The sequence below is a fragment of the Notolepis coatsorum genome (assembly GCF_963971535.1).
Source record: "Notolepis coatsorum genome assembly, chromosome: 4".
Lineage (NCBI taxonomy): Eukaryota > Metazoa > Chordata > Actinopteri > Aulopiformes > Paralepididae > Notolepis > Notolepis coatsorum.
Window position 1 is genome coordinate 150,951,130 of NC_140168.1, and position 25,414 is coordinate 150,976,543.

Below are 25,414 nucleotides of genomic sequence, written 5' to 3' on the forward strand. Positions count from 1 at the left end.
CCAACAAACATGGCATTTCACTATTTCGAAAGCCTTTCTGGTGATTCTAAAGTGCATGTTTCCCCCCAAGCCTGGCAAGCCATAGACATGCACTTAGACAGAAAGTTAAAAAGACAGGAGGTTGACTTCGAGAATTAACGGGTTGTTGCAAATCCAGACGTTGAGCCGAAAATAAGCGTGGATATTTTACATGTAGTTTTACACTACTTTATTTGAGTGCGTTTCACAGTTTCATAGTCTAATTTAAACTCTGCTTCTATCACATGAGGGACTGCGTACGTATTTGTATCTTTACGGTAGATAAATGACATAGCAACACTAACCAATCACCACGATGCGAGGGCGGGGTTAGTTAGCAACGTGACCTGATGGGGAAGTTACTGTAAATCAGAGAGAGATATTATAGACTTCCTGACGTCCACTGCCAACATTGCATTCATGAAAGAGAGACTAGCGTCTCACAAATACACACTAGAGGACATATAACCCAAATCAACGGAGGCGCCCACACAGAGAGCACACTGTGTGTTAAGGTGAAACAAAGGTAGGTTTGTTTATTTCTTGTGGGTTGGTTCTAACCAACACGCCTATGCAAAGTCTGTTCAACTGAAGTGCCTAACTTAATGGTTTGCCGAGAAGTGACTGAATGCTAATTATAGTCTCACTCTCACTTCTTTCAGTTTAAGTCACGCATAGTGAGCCACCCACCTACGTCAAATTGTTCCTTTGAGTTGGTGATATCAAGTTCACGTTTCTTTAGTTTAGTCTACTCTGTAACGTTACACCCAGCCCTACTAATTACATGCACTGTGTTGACCTATGGCATAGTCAGAGTGTGTAGCTACAGTAGCTAGGCATTATACTTAGAGCTAGCATACTATGAATTGTGTTATTTTGGTGGGTAATATGGGCTAAAGTGTCTATATATTCAGCAGCAGTTCGGGCCAAGTTTAATTTGTTGTGCTCTCTCTGCAAGGCTTGGTTCTATATCTGCTCTCTTATATCCAGTCCCTGAGTGCTTGTGAACTTTGTTCCCTTTTACTGCTGTCAGAGAATAGACCCACCTAACTATGGATTGATGAAACGCACGTCTGGACTATTATGTAGCGCCCTGCTGTTCAAACAGTAGATGGAATGGAATGCTGATGATGAACAACTTATCTTTGAGCTTCTGAACCCTTTGTTTGTGTAAGATTAAGAAAAATCACTCTTTCTGACAGTTGTTGACTTTCTACCAGCTTTCTCATTGACAGAAATGAAGACGCTGACGTCTCTACAGGCGGATATGATCCACAGGGAGCGGCAGACCACACCTGGGGGACGCCTCTTCTCTAACTATGTTCCTCCAAACCTGGAGAACAAGTTCCTGGCCCAGGCCTCTTCCCTGATACCCCAGCCCAGCACCGGGCTCTCATCCCAGGCATTGCAATCTTCCTCCTGCCCCTCCCTCCAACCCTCCAGCCTCTCCTCCACCACCTCCACCCTACTCTCCTTCTCCACCTCCTCCTACTCGCCTTCCCTCACCTCTCCCCTCTTGAGCACCCAGAGCACACTCCTCAAGAGAGACCCGCTCTTCCTCCCCTCCTCTTCTTCCATGCTCCATGGCTCTTCTTTACTCTCTACATCCCTGGACATGGCCAGTGGTGATCTGTTCAGACGCTTCTCTCCCCTCGCTCCTCCGTCCCTCACTCCTTCGCCCCTCCGTCCTGCTGCCCTGGGTGGAGAGCAGAGGGAGGAGAGAGGAGGAGAAGGAGGAATGGAGGAGGACATCAGCCCATCTGAAGTGATCTGTAGTGAAGACATTAACATGGTATATATTCAAACAGTTTACTGATTTTTACTTAAAATATTTGGTGCAGATTAGGAAAAAAATAAACACTTTCTTCGCCAGGCTTATGTACATCATTATACCATCCTCTGCCAGCTCTATTTGTCTATGGAGAAGTTCCCCTTCTTTGCAGGGCTATAACTTTTTAAATTGTATTGCTAAATTGACATTACTATGGCCCATTCAACATCAAGTATCTATTGTTCAGGGTGTAGCAACGTTATACTTTTTTATTCACATATTCATACTAAAATACGGTCTAAAGTATAAATATGTTTTTATCGTTTTCTGCAGCTTTCTGCAGAACGTGATTTATAGCCCTAAATGCATTATATTGATGATTGTATACAGTTTGATAGCGATTGGCGTGAGATAAAAAATTTCAAATGGACGTGCTTCTAGAAGTTACTACTTATCATCTGATGTTGACCGGATGGGGGGGGGGGGGTCGTTTATAATTCCGTGGCCAACGTTAGATGATTCATCTAGTGTGGGTGATATGATCATTAGAGCAGTTTGTATCGAACACGGTAAAAAAAAACGTTGAAACTCACCCCAGTCTCCTCGGGCCGTTGGGCGACCAGCGTGGAGCAGAAATATTCCTATTATGGGATGTTGAAATATGTGATCCATCTCCAGGTTGTATAATAGTATATACGTCCAAATCATGTTGTTTATCGAGTTATTGGTAACGGATTGCTATCCATTGTGTCTAGCTTGAGTCCCGGGACCTATAGCGAGTGATCGGACCGAATTTGGATGAGCACCAGTTTCCGTTTCCGGTTTGGGTGATCTGCCGATCGGCCACCAGATGGCGCTCTTGAACCGTTGGAGAGTTGAGAGGGGATCAAACAGTAGATCTCAAGTCTCCGCGGGAGAAATATGATTGCGATCACAGATTTTTGAAATATTGATCTCAATGACGTGTTACGGCGTCATTGGCAGAATTAGCATGGCGGGGAATGACGAGTTTAGGCGTCCTTGGCAGAGAAAGTGTTAATAAAAACACTTGCTTGTTTGCATGTCTGATGCGTAGCGCTGGGGAGTGAGATCACATATAAAGGTGCTTTTATTTTTCTAACTCCTTGTATGGAAATCTGTCATGGACTGTAGGTTCACAAAAGCATCATCACACATAATACAACATTGTAAGAAGCAGCATCAGTAAAAAAAATTATAAAAATAATACCCCCAGTAGCAACACGCACCCATAGGCGGTCTTCATCTAATCGTTTACACATCCACTCAAACACCTCTAATGGCAATGGCAACATATTGCATAACCCCTGTGACCAGCAAAACATTATGACCATTTAGCATTGAGAACCTTGCATGTGGCTGTAGGCTTTTTTTTTTATTTTAATTTTTTTATTATTTTTAAGTTTTATTTTTTTGCGTTTTATCGCTTTATTGCTACTGGGCAGTCCAGTAGAGAGAGACAGAGGAGGAATGGGAGTGGGGGGAAGACATTCGGCAAATAACGACGGGTTCGGGAGTCGAACCCGGGTCGGCCGTGTCGCGGCTGAGCGCGCTATGTGGTTCGCCACTGGGGCGCCCCAACCGTAGGCTGTTGTTTAACTGAATATGGATCAGATAATGGCTCCGCTCCTCCAGTGGTTCCACTCCAGGGGCCTCATTCATAACCATTGCGTTGCACAAACCCGGGCTTAAAGGAACACGCCAACATTTTGGGAAATTAGCTTATCGTCTTCTCCAGAGAGAGACAAGAAGATAGATACCAGTTTCCTCTCTGGCTGCACGTTAGCCTAGCTTAGCACAATGAATGGAAGCGGACAGTGCCGGTTAGCCTAGGCATTGTCCAACTAACACCTATCCCGAAGGCTAACCGGCACTGTCTGCTTCCATTCATTGTGCTAAGCTAGGCTAACGTGCAGCCAGATAGCTTCTCCCATCTATTTCAACCAAAGCGCGGTCGCTGCCGGTGATGTAAAACGCATCACTTCCTGTGTGCCGGATAATTCCCCCAGGAATGTCCTACGTGTTTAGAACAGCAAATTGTAGCAAATGTAACAGGATCTGTGAACTGAGTATGGAATCACTGTTGCCCAAATACCAAAGTGAGAATTGGCCTACCCTGGCCACTAAATCACACACACACACACACACACACACACACACACACACACACACACACACACACACACACACACACACTCAAATCTAGTCATTCTTTTTCTGGAATGTATTTTGGATGTACTGTAGTTGAATTTAAGAAGATAGATACCAGTTTCCTCTCTGTGCGTTCAGTACTTTTACTTTATTTGTTTATTTGGACGGGACAATGCAAAATGAGTTATAACGTGATAACTTCTTGTTTTAACATAAAACATTTCACGTTATAACGTGATAACTTCTTATCACGTTATAACATAAAGGTTTCACGTTATAACATAAAGGTTTCACATTGCTGCCACACCAGAAACAAACAAAAAATATCCGTATCACGTTATAACATAAAGGTTTCACGTTATAACATAAATGTGAAACCTTTATGTTATAACGTGAAACCTTTATGTTATAACGTGAATCCTTTATGTTATAACGTGAAACCTTTATGTTATAACGTGAAACTTTTATGTTATAACGTGAAACCTTTATGTTATAACGTGAAACTTTTATGTTATAACGTGAATCCTTTATGTTATAACGTGATACAGATTTTTTTGTTTGTTTCTGGTGTGGCAGCAATACGCTTCCGTAGGAGGGGGATCTAGTCCATGTAGGCATTTGTAGATGAAACAAGCGCTTTTTAAGACTTTGAAATGTTCAAAGCTCAAAAAGCTATATTGTTTCAGAATGTTGCAATGGTGGTATGCCAATGGTTTCCTGGCAAATACCTTGATGGCTCTATGAAAAATCTGTTCGATGGGTTTCCTGATGGTGACACCAGCAAACGACCAGTAGAAAGCTATCTGGCTGCATGTTAGCCTAGCTTAGCACAATGAATGGAAGCGGACAGTGCCGGGCGGTTAGCCTTCGGGAAAGGTGTTAGTTGGACAATGCCTAGGCTAACCGGCACTGTCCGCTTCCATTCATTGTGCTAAGCTAGGCTAACATGCAGCCAGATAGCTTTCTACTGAACACACAGAGAGGAAACGGGTATCTATCTCCTTATTTCTCACTCTGGAGAAGACGGTAAGCTAATTTCCCAAAATATTGGTGTGTTCCTTTTAAGTTGTACTTCACTCTAAAGCAGTAGTTTGGTGTACCACAGGGTCCCGACGAGGAGACCGACCCGGTACCACAGGGTCCTGAGGAGGAGATTGACCCGGTCCTGGACACAGAGCTCTGTGATCGGGACCAAACCACGACAATCCGGCAAGACGAGTTTGCGGAAATTGAGGAAAAAGATGAGAGCGTGGAGGAGCTGAAGGATCAGAAGGTTGGAGATTGATTGATTGAAAACTCAATACACACAATTGTTAAGGGGATGCAGACCAGAGAAAGACTTTTGTCTTGTTTACATCAGGGTCCCCCATTTTCAATTCATCATAAGACATATGACATACATGACATGACATACAGATAGACGGTACTATTTCATTTCCAGACATTTATGACATACCAGATCTAGAAATATACAGCACTGTTTAAGAGTACAACGCCTGTCACATAGACCCTGGAGTTGGAAACTCTGATTAAGAGACATAGTTTCTAAGAAGAGAGTATATACATTTGAGGGGGAAGAAACTGTACATTTGAGGAGGTTGGGTAGGTGGGGTGGGGGAAAACTACATTGGAGGGGGTTGAGTTTGGACATTTACAGGGGCCAGTTTCGAATTGCAGCCTCCCGTAGGTGCTCTTTGAGAGCGGTTTTGAAGGTAAGGGATCTCTACACACCCCGACACCACGTTGCATTTCACAACACAACAGTCACACATCTAACATCTACTGTATTGTGTTTTCTTTATATAGCCATACAGATATCATAATTAATAAATTCCTGAATATTGTGATCTTTTTGTTTTTCATATCACACAAGAAGTCTCTTTCCTCTGAACCTCTGAACACAACAACTTGTTTCCCCCCCCCCCTCTCATCACTCCCTCCCTCCCTTGCTCGCTCCCCTCAGTATACACTGTTAAATGAGGTGTGCTGCTCCCTGGTCAATAAGAACAAAGCTCCAGGCCAGAAGGACTGGGACGCGGTGGATTCTGTGTGGACCAGGATCAAGAACCTGTCTGAAGTCATCTCCACCTCTGACCCACAGTTTCTCCTCAAGGTGTGTGTGTGTGTGTGTGTGTGTGTGTGTGTGTGTGTGTGTGTGTGTGTGTGTGTGTGTGTGTGTGTGTGTGTGTGTGTGTGTGTGTGTGTGTGTGTGTGTGTGTGTGTGTGTGTGTGTGTGTGTGTGTGTGTGTGTGTGTGTGTGTGTGTGTGTGTGTGTGTGTGTGTGTGTGTGTGTGTGTGTGTGTGTGTGTGTGTGTGTGTGTGTGTGTGTGTGTGTGTGTGTGTGTGTGTGTGTGTGTGTGTGTGTGTGTGTGTGTGTGTGTGTGTGTGTGTGTGTGTGTGTGTGTGTGTGTGTGTGTGTGTGTGTGTGTGTGTGCAGCGTGCAGCGTGCAGCGCACACATGTTTATATTAACATGTTATATAATTGCATATTTCTTACCTTCTGCCTTTAAAAAAAGAAAAAAAAAACGTTTGACCCTTTATATGTTTGCTGTATCTCATCTCATCTTAACTCCATCGTACATTGAAAAAACTTGAGAATCGGAATGTTCCTGTCGACACAATGGATTATTGGCACAGTCATCAAACTAAGTCTTTTAGTATCAAGACAATTGATTGATTGCTCAACCCTCCTCCCACCCAGCCAGGCTGTAGGCTGGCCGTCATCTTGGAAGGGTCACTTACATAAACTGTCAAATGTCAAAAATGGAGGAAGGGATTGAGAAAAAGAAGGGTTTCAACTTTCTATCATTATGGTCATGATATATTTTCTGTGGGAGCTCTTCACACAACAAGACAAGAGGGATTTCTATCATAATGGTCATGATATCTTTTCTGTGGGAGCTCTTCACACAACAACACTTACAAACCATCTTTTAACCCAAACACCCGCCCGTCAACACACACACACACAGTCAGAGTAATCCTCTCAGAATGGCGGTTTAACCCACGTAGCAACCGTCTCCCCTGCCCCCACTTGTGTCGAGTTATCGCAAGTCACTGTGTATGTTTATGTACAATACATTTTTGACCTTCCAGGTGGCGGTCTACACCAGACAGGAACTGAACATCAGAATCACGGCTAACTTCCTGTTGGCTCTGGCTGCCAGTCAGTCCGCTACTAAACCACACATCCGTAGGTTCTTCTGCGCGGCCATACAGCTGCCCTCGGATTGGCTAGAAGTAGCCAGAATTTATAGCACGGTAAGTCCTCATCCGCAATCTATTATTCACTCTCCCTTAGGAGGGGGGGTTCTGATTTTTAACAGTAAATCTAGCTTTTATACACAATACTTAAATTTATACCTAATGAGATTGACCTCTTCTTTCAAATACAAATTCCTGTTGTATTTGAAGCCGTCAAGTTTGTCACGTATAGAGACCCCAATCATCAACAAGTACACTTTAATTATATTCATAGAACATATCTCACCCCTAGGTAACTGTGTATGATGGGTCTTTTGGCTGGTGCACCTTTTTTCTTTTCTTTTATATATTTATTATTATAATTAATTGATTTAATTTAATTTGACTTAATTTAATTGTCTTGTCATTATTGTTATTGTTGTTACTGTCCTGTGATGTCTTGTTTCATGTAAAATAAAGAAAAATTTGATCACAAAAAAGAAAAAGTTTGTAGAGACACTGAATGGACACGACACAATGTTGTATTTCAGTTTCACATCACTATGACAAAAATCCGATCGGATTTGAATTGTGACCTTAGAATAGAAAAGTCCAATCCAATTGCAGAATTATGTTTAGGATTCCCATTCGCTTTTGCACTTGACAAAAGCTACTCTTCCTGGGGTCCGACACTTAAAACGATACAACAATATTCAAGACATTACATCATTAACAATCTCATCCTCCTCATCCTCAATGGATTTCATTAAATTTTTTCATTTTTATTTGTTCGTACATGGAATTGTTACAGTCCAACAGTACATATAGTTCACTTAATATACTCCATTAAATTCCATGGCCGAAAGGAACAGGAAGAAGAAAATTCGTATTCTTATTGCTTGCCCCTACACACATACAGTACACTGATAGACTAAGTGCAATGTTTACCAAACCAAACAAAATGTACATACTTATTTTGCGGAAATGGAAACATCAACACAATTAAATTAACATAAAACATTTTGTGTATCTCAGACCCGGCGCCATGGGCGGGCATTAGGGGGCCGGGCCCGCCCACAGAGTCAGCTGTGCCCACCCTGGTAATTTTTTTTTTTTTTTTTTTTTTGTCAATCAAAGTCAACTATCCAAATCCTTAGTCGGGACAGCCCTAGTGGGCACTGATGTCAACAACAACACTACTGAAGCTAGCACGGCACTCTGTGAGAATTCGTTTTCTACCCCAAGAACGTCTTTACAGAACATCGCCTTAGTATGCTTCATCGACGCAAGGCCAATTTAATTCAGTTGGCATTTGAGAAGGACTTAACAAAAAAGTTCAGGAATGAGTGGAGGGGCAGTGTTTTAAGAAGATTTCACTCTGTCCCCAAACGCCGCTTGCCGCTCTACTAACGATGGTGAGTAGCCTGTGGAGACATTTTGTTTGCTTTTTTATGCACCTTATTTTTGTCAGTTCAGTTCAGTTTGTCAGTGAAGTGTTGAATAAATGGAGACTTTTCAAAGATATAGAATAGAATAGAATATATGTATTATCCTGAGGGAAATTTGACACTGCAAATCACTCAACATTAAACATTTAGACAGAACAAGTCACGAATAAGAATAACAAAACAAATGGCCTAAGAATAGAATAAAATGAAATAGAATAAAAATAGAATAAAATATACAGTAAATAAATACAGTAAAAAATATACTGAAGTCTACAGTAGGTGTAATATTGCACAGTGCTATTTAAAAAGTAAGAGTCCAGGAAGATGGTAACTGTCACTCTGTGCTCAGTGATGCAGTGAGGCACAGTGATGCATTGTATAGTCTGATGGCTGTTGGAATGAAGGACTTCTTGTGCCGTTCAGTGCTGCATTTAGGTAGTGTGAGCCTATAACATGCTCCTCCTGTCAGCCAAGTCTGTGTATAGTGGGTGGGAGGGGTTTTCCCTGATGGCCTGGAGCTTAGCAAGGTTCCTCCTCTCCGCAACCCTCGCTAGAGTCCAGCTCCACCCCAACCACGCTACTGGCCTTCCTGACCATCTTATCCAGCCTGTTTGTGTCCCCTGCTCTCAGTCCGCTGCCCCAGCAGGTCTGTTATATATATCCGTTCAGTCTGTTTTTGTATAAGTGAATGTTCTTAAGATAGAGAGAAATTTGATTTTTCAATTGCCTCTCTGCTGTTTAGTTCAGCACCGTGGGCAGCGCCAAGCAAGCCACAGCGCCGTTGTCCCAGCTGAAACGTATAAAAGGGAACCTGTGTTGAAAAACCATTGTGCCCCCCCGAGAAAATTGTATGCCCCCCCACTAATTTGTTTCTGCAGCCTGGTCTGGTGTATCTATCAGTTAAATTGCATATTCAGGTTAATTCATTTATACACACACACACACACACACTCACTTATCTATATATTTATATAATGTATTATTCTATATTATACTTCTATATTATACTTCTATATACTATACTATATAATTATATTATTTTAATTGTATTATAATATAACTAAATCATACTATTTATACTACACCATATTGGTATACAGTATTATACAATATTTTAATATATTATTATTCTATGTTAAGCTGCTATATACTATTACTATACTCCTACTAGCCTATACTGTAATGCTATGCTATATTATCCTGTTATGCTAAACTGCAATATTATACTAAACTGTGCTATACTGTCTATCTTTTCTTTGTACAACCTTTTGAAGTGAAATATTAGTAGAACTCTTCATCATTCTGCAAAGAGTTCCATAGTTTGATATAACTGAGGTGCACCTTTGTTTTAAGGTGGTTCGTGCAAATTGGTGCTTAAAATTTAATTTCCTTCTGCTATCATCTGGGCAGGGAACAAACAACCTCTGTATATTTGCTGGTAATACTCTGCATTTTGCTCTAAACAAAACTAATAAAGTCTGTATTTCAGCTAACTTTAAGTTTCAATAGTCTGGATTTAATAAATAATTCATTGGTATGTTCTCTTGAATCTACTTTGTGAACTATTCTTACTGCTCTCTTCTGTAATATGAATAATGGCTTTATGTTACTTTGTTACCCCACATTTCCACACAGTAACTCAAATATGGTAGGATGAGTGAACAATACAATATTCACATAGAATTATAATCAAGCACATTCTTTGCCTTGTTCAAAACAAAAACACTCTTGGCTACCTTATTTTTTATGTACATTATGTGAGGCTTCCATGTCAATTTCTCATCCAACATAACACCCAAACATTTTAACTCAGATACTCTTTCAATATTAACTCCGTCTATAATGCCACATTGTCCTCCTTCTTTCGATTAGTAAATATCAGACATTTATTTTTAATTTTTTTTTAGGGATAAGTTATTGTTATCAAACCATATCTTGAGTTTACACATTTCATTTACAATGTCGTCTGCACATTTTTTAAGGTCCTTTCCTGAACTGAAGACATTTGTATCGTCAGCAAATAAAACAAATTGCAATATGTTTGACACTTCACATATCATTAATATACTAAATAAAAAGTTTGGGCCCCTGGACCGAACCTTGAGGCACACCACATTCAATATTCATTAGCATAAATACAATTAACAAACAGTCAATTGGTTTTCACCGCTATGCCATATAAGGGTTCAGTGCATGCTTGTTAGTAGATTGTATTTACATTTTTTCTTGAAAGTAGTTTTGGATTCTATTTCAGCGAAGTAGCTTGGCAATGAGTTCCATTTCATGATAGCTCTGTAAGTCACAGACGATTTTAGAAGATTTGTCCTGGGTTTAGGTGCCAGTAAATGGCCTGACGTAGCTTGTCTGGTCATATGGTCATGTTCTTCTCTTGTATAAACGATACAATTTTGACGACTTGTTACACCCCTTAGGTACCCCTTATGTAGTCTCTGTGTTTTTCCTTCCAATCCAAGCATGTCTGTCCATGTCTCTCTCTCTCCAGTGCTTCAGTCCCAATCTCCCAACGTGTCTGAAGAAGGCAATGGCCGACAAGTTCAAGCAGTTTAGTGAGTACCAGCTTGCCAAGTACAACACGCGCAAACACCGCTGCAAGAGCAACCGCAAGAGGCCCAAAGGCAAGGTAGAGTTGTCCACTACTACCATTTCAGGTGTACGTTTTCTTTCGTTCTTTTTGCCAATGTTTTTTCAGAATTCCTATTTTGGAGGCATACCGTACTTTTCGCACTATAAGCCGCACCTGACTATAAGCCGCAGCAGCTAAATTGAATGATGTGTACATATATAAGCCGCACTGGACTATAAGCCGCAGGTGTTTTAATGTTTAATTACCATATGCAATTAGCATTGGGACACAATACTGTCGGACAAATAACAAGAATTAACTCATTTACAAGTTGTATTAAGTTTAGCAAATAAGGGAACAGATAAATAACATTTAAATGCAGTCAAAAAAGCTATATTTTGATTTTTACATTTTCGGGTTTGGTCACGTCGAGTCACATATAAGCCGCACCGTTATATAAGCCGCAGGTTCGAAAAATGGGGGAAAAAGCCGCGGCTTATAGTCCGAAAAGTACGGTACATCATCCTTTTAAAGGAACACGCCAACATTTTGGGAAATTAGCTTACCGTCTTCTCCAGAGAGAGACAAGAAGATAGATACCAGTTTCCTCTCTGTGTTCAGTAGAAAGCTATCTGGCTGCACGTTAGCCTAGCTTAGCACAATGAATGGAAGCGGACAGTGCCGGTTAGCCTTTGGGAGAGGTGTTAGTTGGACAATGCCTAGGCTAACCGGCACTGTCCGCTTCCATTCATTGTGCTAAGCTAGGCTAATGTGCAGCCAGATAGCTTACTACTGAACGCACAGAGAGGAAACTGGTATCTATCTTCTTGTCGTGTGGCAGTGAAAGGGTTAACCTTCTGTATTGTTGCAGTGAAATGGTTAACCTTTTTGTTGTGTGGCAGTGAAAGGGTTAAAGGGTTAATTGGATTCTCTCGTTCCTAGGGGTGTAAATATTTTACCCCACTTCTATTCGATTATGATTCTTCAGGCAACGATTCAATGCATCATGAAATCTCTTCATTTGACCATGTACGATTCAATGCGATTTGATATATTTTCGATCAGTTAATTCTCCAAAAAAATTATTTAATACACAGATGTGGCTGGGGGAACTGATACACTCAGCGTGAATGGACTATAGGTCAATTTAAAATCGTCAATAAAAATTATAATAAAACCTAACATTTTCAAATCGATGCAGTTGAATCATCACCTTAGGATCGATTGCATTGTTACACCCCTACTCGTTCCTTTATTCCTTCTGGTACCCTGTCCCCTCCCCTCCCTCCCAGAAACCAACCGAGGAGCAGCTGAAAGAGTGGGCAGACTCGCTCAGGTCAGACGCTGGACTTCTGAGGAAATATGTGAGTCTGTGTCCTTATGTCTACATTATTTAGAATGTATATACATATTTTAGAATGTATATCTCTGACTGTATTTTAATAAAAATTGTATTCTTATTATTTTTACTTTTGATTCTATTCTATTCTATTCTATATATGACATAAAAGTGGAATTGTTGGTTGTTATTGTGTGAAGAGGAAATTGGTCCAGGAAGTCATTTTTATTATCTCACAAGGAGACATTTGTTATCCAGTCCATGCATGAGGCAAGAACACGCAGAATACAATTATATACATATTCAGATGACATATACAGTAGGGGTGTAACGGTACACAAACACCACGGTTCGGTACGTACCTCGGTTTTGAAGTCACGGTTCGGTACGGGTTTCTGGTACAGTGGGGGAAGGTTTGGCTTTCCATGTTCCACTCAGGGGTGATGTAGTGTGCAGTAACTAATTGTACCTGTAGGGCTGTCAACAAATATTCTATATTGAAATTAATAATCGACTTGTAAAAAAAAAAAAAATTATAATAATTATATTAGATTGGGCGGTCGTTAGTGGTTAACATACCGTTGTATTAGTTCGGCACACAGCCGTTCGGTACGGTACGGTACACACTGAAACGGTTGGGTACGGATACGTGTACCTTTACACCCCTAATATACAGTACTGGTACGTCTGTCTGTACACGGTTCCTTCAGAGAATCAGAATCAGAACCAGAATCAGAAATGTCTTTATTGCCAAGTAGTTTTCACATGCAAGGAATTTGCTTTTGGTCGTTCTCGGTGCGACATTAACGGACAGACAATAAAATAAAAAGGTGGAATAAAATAAAATGAAATATTAACTAAATTGGGATAGAAGCACAATATAATAGAATGATCAACTAGTAGAAATAGGCCAGCTAGGCTGTACAACTGTAAAAGAATAAAAAGGTGGAGTAAAATTAAATGGGATATAAACTAAATTAAATAGAAGCACAATATAATATCGTATAATTATAAGTATAAAAAAATAATAGGCCAGGGCTGTACACTGGGGTCAAGTATATACACCAATAATAATACAATAACAGTACAGTGGGCTGTGCAATCAGGCAGTTATCTGCATCTGAGGTGAACAGGTGCAGAAGTGAGTTGTCTCAGACAGTCCCCTTGTTTATAATAAGGCAGGTGCTTTAATTTAAGATAAGATAAGATATTCCTTTATTGATCCCCTTGGGGAAATGCAGGCATCATAGCAGAGGGGGGAGGGGAGGTACAGGTATGGGCAGGGTAATAGTAGAACATAAATAGTAGACATAAATACAGGCAATACAATTATAGTACAGTAGAAAAGTAAAAATAGGCAGTGTAAACAATATAATTAATTCTGAAATATAAGCATAATGAGCAAGTAGGCAGTGTGATCAAAGGTGCATATATTATATTATATTATATATTACAATAAATATGGTCAACACTAGAATCTAAATATATACTATGAGTTAGTAAAGTATACAGTATACACAGGTGCAGTATACATTAGGGGTGGGCGTGAGTAATCGATTGATCGATTACTCACAGCTATGAGAACTCGATCTTAAATTAATATTAATAAAAAAATATATGTTTTTTGTTTCACATGTATGTGTAAGATTATAACTGTTTGTTGGTTTCATTAAACATACGTGAATGAACAAAATGAAGCTTTAATAAAAAAATATATATATACAAATTATATAACATCTCCACCAGTAATCGATCACTACTCGTACTCAAGTACATCATGCGATCAATCTATCTGGATTTTCTTTTAAATGCCCATCCCTAGTATACATAAGGTACCCTAACTGGTGTGAAATACGCCATGCGTTATACGTTGTAGTCCGTGTAGTTTAGGTGGGAGTCAGACACACTCTGTGATCAGACATTCCTAGTAGTTCTCGAGTTCTGCTGCCGATAGGTCTCCGGCTGCTGGCAGTGGTCCCTGCCCACTGTTGTGGAGCCTGATAGCCTCTGGTACAAAGGACTGGCCGAGGCGGTTGCGTCTATACTTTCTACAACGGAGCTCGGTTTCCGGGTTCCTCCGATTGGCCACGACGCCCACGTGACCTCCGCTAGCACGCCCCCTTCCTGCCGCGCGCCACGCTGCACTCCCAGCTTCCTCAATGAAATGGAAATCGCTACTTTACATCAGGGTGAACGCTGGCTGTTGGTAACCCACTTCAATGACAGGCTCTCATATTTGCGAATGCATAAACTATTAAAAAAATATACCGTTAACTGGAATATGTTGTTTCTTTACACATATGTTGGATTATGTAATTGGTTTGTCATGACAAACCAATAAAATTGCTACTTTACATCAGGCTGAACGCTGTTATGCTGCCACCACCCACTTCAATGACAGAGCTTGGCGCATTACATCAGGCTGAACGCTGTTATGCTGCCACCACCCACTTCAATGACAGAGCTTGGCGCATTACATCAGGCTGAACGCTGTTATGCTGCCACCACCCACTTCAATGACAGAGCTTGGCGCATTACATCAGGCTGAACGCTGTTATGCTGCCACCACCCACTTCAATGACGGAGCTCGGCGCATTACATCAGGCTGAACGCCGTTATGCTGCCACCACCCACTTCAATGACAGAGCTCGGCGAGGCAGGAGCTTGGCGCTTGAGGAAGCTGGCGAGCGCGGCGCGCGGCAGGAAGGGGGCGTGCTAGCGGAGGTCACGTGGGTGTCGTGGCCAATCGGAGGAACCCGGAAACCGAGCTCCGTTGTAGAAAGTATAGACGCAGCTTCCTTCTCACTCCAAAAACCAACTGCAAAGAATAATCAATAAATCCTCCAAAATAATCCGCACCCCCCTCCCATCACTCGAATCACTCCACCGCCAAAGCACAATAAGAAGAGCAAGGAAGATTATCTCTGACCCCGCTCACCCAGCACACCATATCTTCCAGCTGCTGCCCTCCGGGAGGCGCTACAGATCCCTGACCACCAAAACATCCCGCTTTAAAAACAGCTTCTTCCCCACTGCCATACGGACACTGAACTCCCTGTAGCAACCCCCCTACCTCTGCTGTTATGGACATGGACATAACTGTGATATTGTGGTCTTTGTTATTATGTATTTATGTATTTAACTGCATGTAGTATGTATGTATTGTAAGTGATGTTATATGTTCTATGTTGGAACAATGCTGTAACTGCACTGAAAACAAATTCCACCAGCCTGGCTGGGTGGTCATTAAAGAATCTAATCTAATCCTCCTCTCTGCCACCACCTCTAGTTTGACCAGTTTGACTCACTACAGAGCTAGTCTTCCTCACCAGCTTGTTCAGTTTGACTCACTACAGAGCTAGCCTTCCTCACCAGCTTGTTCAGTTTGACTCACTACAGAGCTAGCCTTCCTCACCAGCTTGTTCAATTTGACTCTCACTACAGAGCTAGCCTTCCCCACCAGCTTGTTCAGTTTGACTACAGAGCTAGTCTTCCTCGCCAGCTTGTTCAGTTTGACTACAGAGCTAGCCTTCCTCACCAGCTTGTTCAGTTTGACTCACTACAGAGCTAGCCTTCCTCACCAGCTTGTTCAGTTTGACTACAGAGCTAGTCTTCCTCACCAGCTTGTTCAGTTTGACTACAGAGCTAGTCTTCCTCACCAGCTTGTTCAGTTTGACTACAGAGCTAGTCTTCCTCACCAGCTTGTTCAGTTTGACTACAGAGCTAGCCTTCCTCACCAGCTTGTTCAGTTTGACTCACTACAGAGCTAGCCTTCCTCACCAGCTTGTTCAGCTTGTTGGTGTCCCTTGAGTTGATGTAGCCCCCCCCCCCCCCCCCCCCCAGCATGCCACAGCATAGAAGAGGACGTTGGCCACTACAGACTGGTAGAGCAACTGCAGCAGTCTATTGCACACATCGAAGGACCCGAGTCTCCTCAGGAATTCCTGGAATATCAGGACATTTTATGTCCGTTGGAAGTGTCACACAGCCGTGGGAAGTCAATGGAAAATGGATGGAATCTTCCATCAGTGCCCGGGTGGGGAATCCTATTAGATATTATTACCATTTAGTTGAAATTAGCCCTGGCCTATATTTTTTTCATAATTCTATTCTATTGTGCTTCTAACTTAATTTAGTTCATATTTAATTGTATTCCACCTTTTTATTTTATTATCTGTCCGTTATTGTCTGTCTGTTTTAATGTTCTGCCAAAAACGACCAAATCAAATTCAACTACTTGGCAATAAAGACCTTTCTGATTCTGATGATATTTTGTGTGTGTGTGTGTGTGTGTGTGTGTGTGTGTGTAGCTGAAGCAGGAGGACAGGGAGGTGCTGGTTGATAAGAGACAAAGAGAGTTCAGTCTGAAGAAGATGATCAGGAGACTCCACATCAAAGAGCCAGCGCAGCATGTGATGTCACTACTGGGCAGGAAGTGAGACATACATACATACATACATACATACATACACACACACACACATATACACACACACACACACACATACATACATACACACACCTACACACCTACACACACACACACGCACGCACGCACACACACACACACAACACAACACAAGGGAACAAAAACTTCAATCATCACACTTTGATTCCTTTTAGATGCTTTCCTCCCTGCCTACAGGTGGTTTATTCAAGTGGTCTTGTGTCTCAATAGAGGGGTCTGGCCTCTGTGTGTTTGTCCGCCACATGTGTCCCCAGGTATCCCGGGGAGGTGAAGGCTTTCTGCCGCAGCGGGCTGAGCGGCGTGTGGGACCGGGAGCGGGCGGGGCAGCGCATGAAGCTGAGGCAGCCCGAGACCTGGGAGCGTCTGCTGAGCCGGGAGGGCAACAAGGCCTCCACCTGGGAGACACTCATAGGTCTGTTACGCACACACACACACACACACACACACACACACACACTCTCTCTGGTTGGAGAAAGTGAATGAGCCTCTTTATAACGACTGTTACTCTCTCCTCAATCAAGGACCTCTTTATAGCACAGTAGAGTGAGAGGACAGTAGAGAGAGAGAGGACAGCACAGTAGAGTGAGAGAGAGGACAGCACAGTAGAGAGAGAGGACAGTAGAGTAGAGTGAGAGAGAGGACAGTACAGTAGAGTGAGAGAGAGGACAGCACAGTAGAGTGAGAGAGGACAGTACAGTAGAGTGAGAGAGAGGACAGCACAGTAGAGTGAGAGAGGACGGTAGAGAGAGAGAGGACAGCACAGTAGAGTGAGAGAGAGGACAGCACAGTAGAGAGAGAGAGGACAGTACAGTAGAGTGAGAGAGGACGGTAGAGAGAGAGAGGACAGCACAGTAGAGTGAGAGAGAGGACAGCACAGTAGAGTGAGAGAGGACAGCACAGTAGAGTGAGAGAGAGGACGGTACAGTAGAGAGAGAGAGAGGACAGTACAGTAGAGTGAGAGAGGACAGTACAGTAGAGAGAGAGGACAGCACAGTAGAGAGAGAGAGGACAGCACAGTAGAGAGAGAGAGGACAGTACAGTAGAGTGAGAGAGGACAGCACAGTAGAGAGAGAGGACAGCACAGTAGAGAGAGAGAGAGGACAGTACAGTAGAGAGAGAGAGAGAGGACAGCACAGTAGAGAGAGAGAGAGGACAGTACAGTAGAGAGAGAGGACAGTACAGTAGAGAGAGAGAGGACAGTACAGTAGAGAGAGAGGACAGTACAGTAGAGTGAGAGAGAGGACAGCACAGTAGAGTGAGAGAGAGGACAGCACAGTAGAGTGAGAGAGAGGACAGCACAGTAGAGAGAGAGGACAGTAGAGTAGAGTGAGAGAGAGGACAGTACAGTAGAGTGAGAGAGAGGACAGCACAGTAGAGTGAGAGAGGACAGTACAGTAGAGTGAGAGAGAGGACAGCACAGTAGAGTGAGAGAGGACGGTAGAGAGAGAGAGGACAGCACAGTAGAGTGAGAGAGAGGACAGCACAGTAGAGAGAGAGAGGACAGTACAGTAGAGTGAGAGAGGACGGTAGAGAGAGAGAGGACAGCACAGTAGAGTGAGAGAGAGGACAGCACAGTAGAGTGAGAGAGGACAGCACAGTAGAGTGAGAGAGAGGACGGTACAGTAGAGAGAGAGAGAGGACAGTACAGTAGAGTGAGAGAGGACAGTACAGTAGAGAGAGAGAGGACAGCACAGTAGAGAGAGAGAGGACAGCACAGTAGAGAGAGAGAGGACAGTACAGTAGAGTGAGAGAGGACAGCACAGTAGAGAGAGAGGACAGCACAGTAGAGAGAGAGAGAGGACAGTAGAGAGAGAGAGAGAGGACAGCACAGTAGAGAGAGAGAGAGGACAGTACAGTAGAGAGAGAGGACAGTACAGTAGAGAGAGAGAGGACAGTACAGTAGAGAGAGAGGACAGTACAGTAGAGTGAGAGAGAGGACAGCACAGTAGAGTGAGAGAGAGGACAGCACAGTAGAGGGAGAGAGAGGACGGCACAGTAGAGTGAGAGAGAGGACAGTACAGTAGAGTGAGAGGACAGTACAGTAGAGTGAGAGGACAGTACAGTAGAGTGAGAGGACAGTACAGTAGAGTGAGAGGACAGCACAGTAGAGTGAGAGAGAGGACAGCACAGTTGAGAGAGAGGACAGCACAGTAGAGAGAGAGGACAACACAGTAGAGTGAGAGAGAGGACAGTACAGTAGAGTGAGAAAGGACAGCACAGTAGAGTGAGAGAGAGGACAGCACAGTAGAGAGAGAGAGGACAGCACAGTAGAGAGGACAGCACAGTAGAGAGAGAGAGGACAGTACAGTAGAGAGAGAGAGAGGACAGTACAGTAGAGAGAGAGAGGACAGCACAGTAGAGTGAGAGAGGACAGTACAGTAGAGAGATAGAGGACAGCACAGTAGAGTGAGAGAGAGGACAGTACAGTAGAGTGAGAGGACAGTACAGTAGAGAGAGAGGACAGTACAGTAGAGTGAGATAGAGGACAGTACAGTAGAGTGAGAGAGAGGACAGCACAGTAGAGTGAGAGAGGACAGCACAGTAGAGAGAGAGAGAGGACAGTACAGTAGAGTGAGAGAGAGGACAGCACAGTAGAGTGAGAGAGAAGACAGTACAGTAGAGTGAGAGAGAGGACAGCACAGTAGAGTGAGAGAGAGGACAGTACAGTAGAGTGAGATAGAGGACAGTACAGTAGAGTGAGAGAGAGGACAGCACAGTAGAGTGAGAGAGGACAGTACAGTAGAGTGAGAGAGAGGACAGTACAGTAGAGAGGACAGTACAGTAGAGAGAGAGAGAGGACAGCACAGTAGAGTGAGAGAGGACAGTACAGTAGAGAGAGAGAGGACAGCACAGTAGAGTGAGAGAGAGGACAGTACAGTAGAGTGAGATAGAGGACAGTACAGTAGAGTGAGAGAGAGGACAGCACAGTAGAGTGAGAGAGGACAGCACAGTAGAGAGAGAGAGAGGACAGTACAGTAGAGTGAGAGAGAGGACAGCACAGTAGAGTGAGAGAGAAGACAGTACAGTAGAGTGAGAGAGAGGACAGCACAGTAGAGTGAGAGAGAGGACAGTACAGTAGAGTGAGATAGAGGACAGTACAGTAGAGTGAGAGAGAGGACAGCACAGTAGAGTGAGAGAGGACAGTACAGTAGAGTGAGAGAGAGGACAGTACAGTAGAGAGGACAGTACAGTAGAGAGAGAGAGAGAGGACAGCACAGTAGAGTGAGAGAGGACAGCACAGTAGAGTGAGAGAGAGGACAGTAGAGTGAGAGAGAGGACAGTACAGTAGAGTGAGAGAGAGGACAGCACAGTAGAGTGAGAGAGAGGACAGCACAGTAGAGTGAGAGAGAGGACAGCACAGTAGAGTGAGAGAGAGGACAGCACAGTAGACAGTAGAGTGAGAGAGAGGACAGCACAGTAGAGTGAGAGAGAGGACAGCACAGTAGAGTGAGAGAGAGGACAGCACAGTAGAGAGAGAGAGAGGACAGTACAGTAGAGTGAGAGAGGACAGTACAGTAGAGAGAGAGAGAGGACAGTACAGTAGTGAGAGAGGACAGTACAGTAGAGTGAGAGAGAGGACAGTACAGTAGAGTGAGAGAGGACAGTACAGTAGAGGGAGAGAGAGGACAGCACAGTAGAGAGAGAGAGGACAGTACAGTAGAGTGAGAGGACAGTACAGTAGAGAGAGAGGACAGTACAGTAGAGTGAGATAGAGGACAGTACAGTAGAGTGAGAGAGAGGACAGCACAGTAGAGTGAGAGAGGACAGCACAGTAGAGAGAGAGAGAGGACAGTACAGTAGAGTGAGAGAGAGGACAGTACAGTAGAGTGAGAGAGAGGACAGCACAGTAGAGTGAGAGAGAAGACAGTACAGTAGAGTGAGAGAGAGGACAGCACAGTAGAGTGAGAGAGAGGACAGTACAGTAGAGTGAGAGAGGACAGCACAGTAGAGTGAGAGAGAGGACAGTACAGTAGAGAGAGAGAGAGGACAGTACAGTAGAGTGAGAGAGAGGACAGTACAGTAGAGAGAGAGAGGACAGTACAGTAGAGAGAGAGAGGACAGCACAGTAGAGTGAGAGAGGACAGCACAGTAGAGTGAGAGAGAAGACAGTAGAGTGAGAGAGAGGACGGTACAGTAGAGTGAGAGAGAGGACAGCACAGTAGAGTGAGAGAGAGGACAGCACAGTAGAGTGAGAGGACAGCACAGTAGAGAGAGAGAGAGGACAGTACAGTAGAGTGAGAGAGGACAGTACAGTAGAGTGAGAGAGGACAGTACAGTAGAGAGAGAGAGAGGACAGTACAGTAGAGAGAGAGAGTACAGTAGAGTGAGAGAGAGGACAGTACAGTAGAGTGAGAGAGGACAGTACAGTAGAGGGAGAGAGAGGACAGCACAGTAGAGAGAGAGAGAGGACAGTACAGTAGAGTGAGAGAGAGGACAGTACAGTAGAGTGAGAGAGGACAGTACAGTAGAGTGAGAGAGGACAGTACAGTAGAGTGAGAGAGAGGACAGTACAGTAGAGTGAGAGAGAGGACAGTACCGTAGAGAGAGAGATGACAGTAGAGAGAGAGGACAGTACAGTAGAGAGAGAGGACAGTACAGTAGAGAGAGAGAGAGAGGACAGGACAGTAGAGAGAGAGAGGACAGTACAGTAGAGAGAGAGGACAGCACAGTAGAGAGGACAGTACAGTAGAGAGAGAGGACAGCACAGTAGAGAGAGAGGACAGTACAGTAGAGAGAGAGAGGACAGTACCATAGAGAGAGAGGACAGTACAGTAGAGAGAGAGGACAGCACAGTAGAGAGAGAGGACAGTACAGTAGAGAGAGTACAGTAGAGAGAGAGAGGACAGCACAGTAGAGTGAGAGAGAGGACAGTACAGTAGAGAGAGAGGACAGTACAGTAAAGAGAGAGAGGACAGCACAGTAGAGAGAGAGGACAGTACAGTAGAGAGAGAGGACAGTACAGTAGAGTGAGAGGACAGTACAGTAGAGAGAGAGAGGACAGTACAGTAGAGTGAGAGAGAGGACAGTAGAGTGAGAGAGGACAGTACAGTAGAGAGAGAGGACAGTACAGTAGAGAGAGAGGACAGTAGAGTGAGAGAGGACAGTACAGTAGAGAGAGAGGACAGTACAGTAGAGTGAGAGGACAGTACAGAAGAGTGAGAGAGGACAGTACAGTAAAGAGAGAGAGGACAGTACAGTAGAGAGAGAGAGAGAGGACAGTACAGTAGAGAGAGAGAGAGGACAGTACAGTAGAGAGAGAGAGAGGACAGTACAGTAGAGAGAGAGGACAGTACAGTAGAGAGAGGACAGCACAGTAGAGAGAGAGGACAGCACAGTAGAGAGAGAGAGGACAGCACAGTAGAGAGAGAGGACAGCACAGTATAGAGAGAGGACAGTACAGTAGAGAGAGGACAGTACAGTAGAGTGAGAGAGGACAGTACAGTAGAGTGAGAGAGAGGACAGTACAGTAGAGTGAGAGAGAGGACAGTACAGTAGAGTGAGAGAGAGGCCAGTAGAGAGAGAGAGGGGACAGTACAGTAGAGAGAGAGAGGACAGTACAGTAGAGAGAGAGAGGACAGTACAGTAGAGAGAGAGAGTACAGTAGAGTGAGAGAGAGGACAGTACAGTAGAGTGAGAGAGGACAGTACAGTAGAGGGAGAGAGAGGACAGCACAGTAGAGAGAGAGAGAGGACAGTACAGTAGAGTGAGAGAGAGGACAGTACAGTAGAGTGAGAGAGGACAGTACAGTAGAGTGAGAGAGGACAGTACAGTAGAGTGAGAGAGAGGACAGTACAGTAGAGTGAGAGAGAGGACAGTACAGTAGAGAGATAGAGGACAGCACAGTAGAGAGAGAGAGGACAGCACAGTAGAGTGAGAGAGGACAGCACATTAGAGAGAGAGGACAGCACAGTAGAGAGAGAGAGGACAGTACAGTAGAGAGAGGACAGAACAGTAGAGAGAGAGAGAGGACAGAACAGTCGAGTGAGAGAGAGGACGGTACATTAGAGAGAGAGGACAGCACAGTAGAGAGAGAGGACAGCACAGTAGAGAGAGAGGACAGCACAGTAGAGAGAGAGAGGACAGTACAGTAGAGAGAGAGGACAGTACAGTAGAGAGAGAGGACAGCACAGTAGAGTGAGAGAGAGGACAGCACAGTAGAGAGAGAGAGAGAGAGGACAGCACAGTAGAGAGAGAGAGGACAGCACAGTAGAGAGAGAGAGAGGACAGTAGAGTGAGAGAGAGGACAGTACAGTAGAGAGAGAGGACAGTACAGTAGAGAGAGAGAGGACAGTACAGTAGAGAGAGAGGACAGTACAGTAGAGAGAGAGAGAGGACAGCACAGTAGAGTGAGAGAGAGGACAGTACAGTAGAGAGAGAGAGGACAGTACAGTAGAGAGAGAGAGGACAGTACAGTAGAGTGAGAGAGAGGACAGTACAGTAGAGAGAGAGAGTACAGTAGAGAGAGAGTACAGTAGAGAGAGAGTACAGTAGAGAGAGGACAGTACAGTAGAGGGAGAGAGGACAGTACAGTAGAGAGAGAGGACAGTACAGTAGAGAGAGAGATGACAGTAGAGAGAGAGGACAGTACAGTAGAGAGAGAGGACAGTACAGTAGAGAGAGAGAGAGGACAGGACAGTAGAGAGAGAGAGGACAGTACAGTAGAGAGAGAGGACAGCACAGTAGAGAGGACAGTACAGTAGAGAGAGAGGACAGCACAGTAGAGAGAGAGGACAGTACCGTAGAGAGAGAGATGACAGTAGAGAGAGAGGACAGTACAGTAGAGAGAGAGGACAGTACAGTAGAGAGAGAGAGAGAGGACAGGACAGTAGAGAGAGAGAGGACAGTACAGTAGAGAGAGAGGACAGCACAGTAGAGAGGACAGTACAGTAGAGAGAGAGGACAGCACAGTAGAGAGAGAGGACAGTACAGTAGAGAGAGAGAGGACAGTACCATAGAGAGAGAGGACAGTACAGTAGAGAGAGAGGACAGCACAGTAGAGAGAGAGGACAGTACAGTAGAGAGAGTACAGTAGAGAGAGAGAGGACAGCACAGTAGAGTGAGAGAGAGGACAGTACAGTAGAGAGAGAGGACAGTACAGTAAAGAGAGAGAGGACAGCACAGTAGAGTGAGAGAGAGGACGGTACATTAGAGAGAGAGGACAGCACAGTAGAGAGAGAGGACAGCACAGTAGAGAGAGAGGACAGCACAGTAGAGAGAGAGAGGACAGTACAGTAGAGAGAGAGGACAGTACAGTAGAGAGAGAGGACAGCACAGTAGAGTGAGAGAGAGGACAGCACAGTAGAGAGAGAGAGAGAGAGGACAGCACAGTAGAGAGAGAGAGGACAGCACAGTAGAGAGAGAGAGAGGACAGTAGAGTGAGAGAGAGGACAGTACAGTAGAGAGAGAGGACAGTACAGTAGAGAGAGAGAGGACAGTACAGTAGAGAGAGAGGACAGTACAGTAGAGAGAGAGAGAGGACAGCACAGTAGAGTGAGAGAGAGGACAGTACAGTAGAGAGAGAGAGAGGACAGTACAGTAGAGAGAGAGAGGACAGTACAGTAGAGTGAGAGAGAGGACAGTACAGTAGAGAGAGAGAGTACAGTAGAGAGAGAGTACAGTAGAGAGAGAGTACAGTAGAGAGAGGACAGTACAGTAGAGGGAGAGAGGACAGTACAGTAGAGAGAGAGGACAGTACAGTAGAGAGAGAGATGACAGTAGAGAGAGAGGACAGTACAGTAGAGAGAGAGGACAGTACAGTAGAGAGAGAGAGAGGACAGGACAGTAGAGAGAGAGAGGACAGTACAGTAGAGAGAGAGGACAGCACAGTAGAGAGGACAGTACAGTAGAGAGAGAGGACAGCACAGTAGAGAGAGAGGACAGTACCGTAGAGAGAGAGATGACAGTAGAGAGAGAGGACAGTACAGTAGAGAGAGAGGACAGTACAGTAGAGAGAGAGAGAGAGGACAGGACAGTAGAGAGAGAGAGGACAGTACAGTAGAGAGAGAGGACAGCACAGTAGAGAGGACAGTACAGTAGAGAGAGAGGACAGCACAGTAGAGAGAGAGGACAGTACAGTAGAGAGAGAGAGGACAGTACCATAGAGAGAGAGGACAGTACAGTAGAGAGAGAGGACAGCACAGTAGAGAGAGAGGACAGTACAGTAGAGAGAGTACAGTAGAGAGAGAGAGGACAGCACAGTAGAGTGAGAGAGAGGACAGTACAGTAGAGAGAGAGGACAGTACAGTAAAGAGAGAGAGGACAGCACAGTAGAGAGAGAGGACAGTACAGTAGAGAGAGAGGACAGTACAGTAGAGTGAGAGGACAGTACAGTAGAGAGAGAGAGGACAGTACAGTAGAGTGAGAGAGAGGACAGTAGAGTGAGAGAGGACAGTACAGTAGAGAGAGAGGACAGTACAGTAGAGAGAGAGGACA

The 25,414-nt window shown here is 44.2% G+C and overlaps 1 protein-coding gene across 1 annotated transcript in view; it reads left to right on the forward strand.

The window, feature by feature from the left end:
• Positions 1-429: 429 nt before the first annotated feature.
• LOC311226732 (telomerase protein component 1-like) overlaps positions 430-25,414 on the forward strand; it is a gene marked incomplete at its 3' end in the record, with an annotated part of 60,445 nt that continues 35,460 nt past the window's right edge. The window contains exons 1-9 of the mRNA XM_084312142.1: positions 430-544; positions 1,239-1,810; positions 5,064-5,231; positions 5,922-6,071; positions 7,056-7,220; positions 11,094-11,231; positions 12,467-12,538; positions 16,824-16,948; positions 17,236-17,393. Coding sequence (XP_084168268.1) covers positions 1,256-1,810; positions 5,064-5,231; positions 5,922-6,071; positions 7,056-7,220; positions 11,094-11,231; positions 12,467-12,538; positions 16,824-16,948; positions 17,236-17,393 — 1,531 coding nt within the window. The 5' untranslated portion in view covers positions 430-544; positions 1,239-1,255. The remainder of the gene's footprint in view (positions 545-1,238; positions 1,811-5,063; positions 5,232-5,921; positions 6,072-7,055; positions 7,221-11,093; positions 11,232-12,466; positions 12,539-16,823; positions 16,949-17,235; positions 17,394-25,414) is intronic.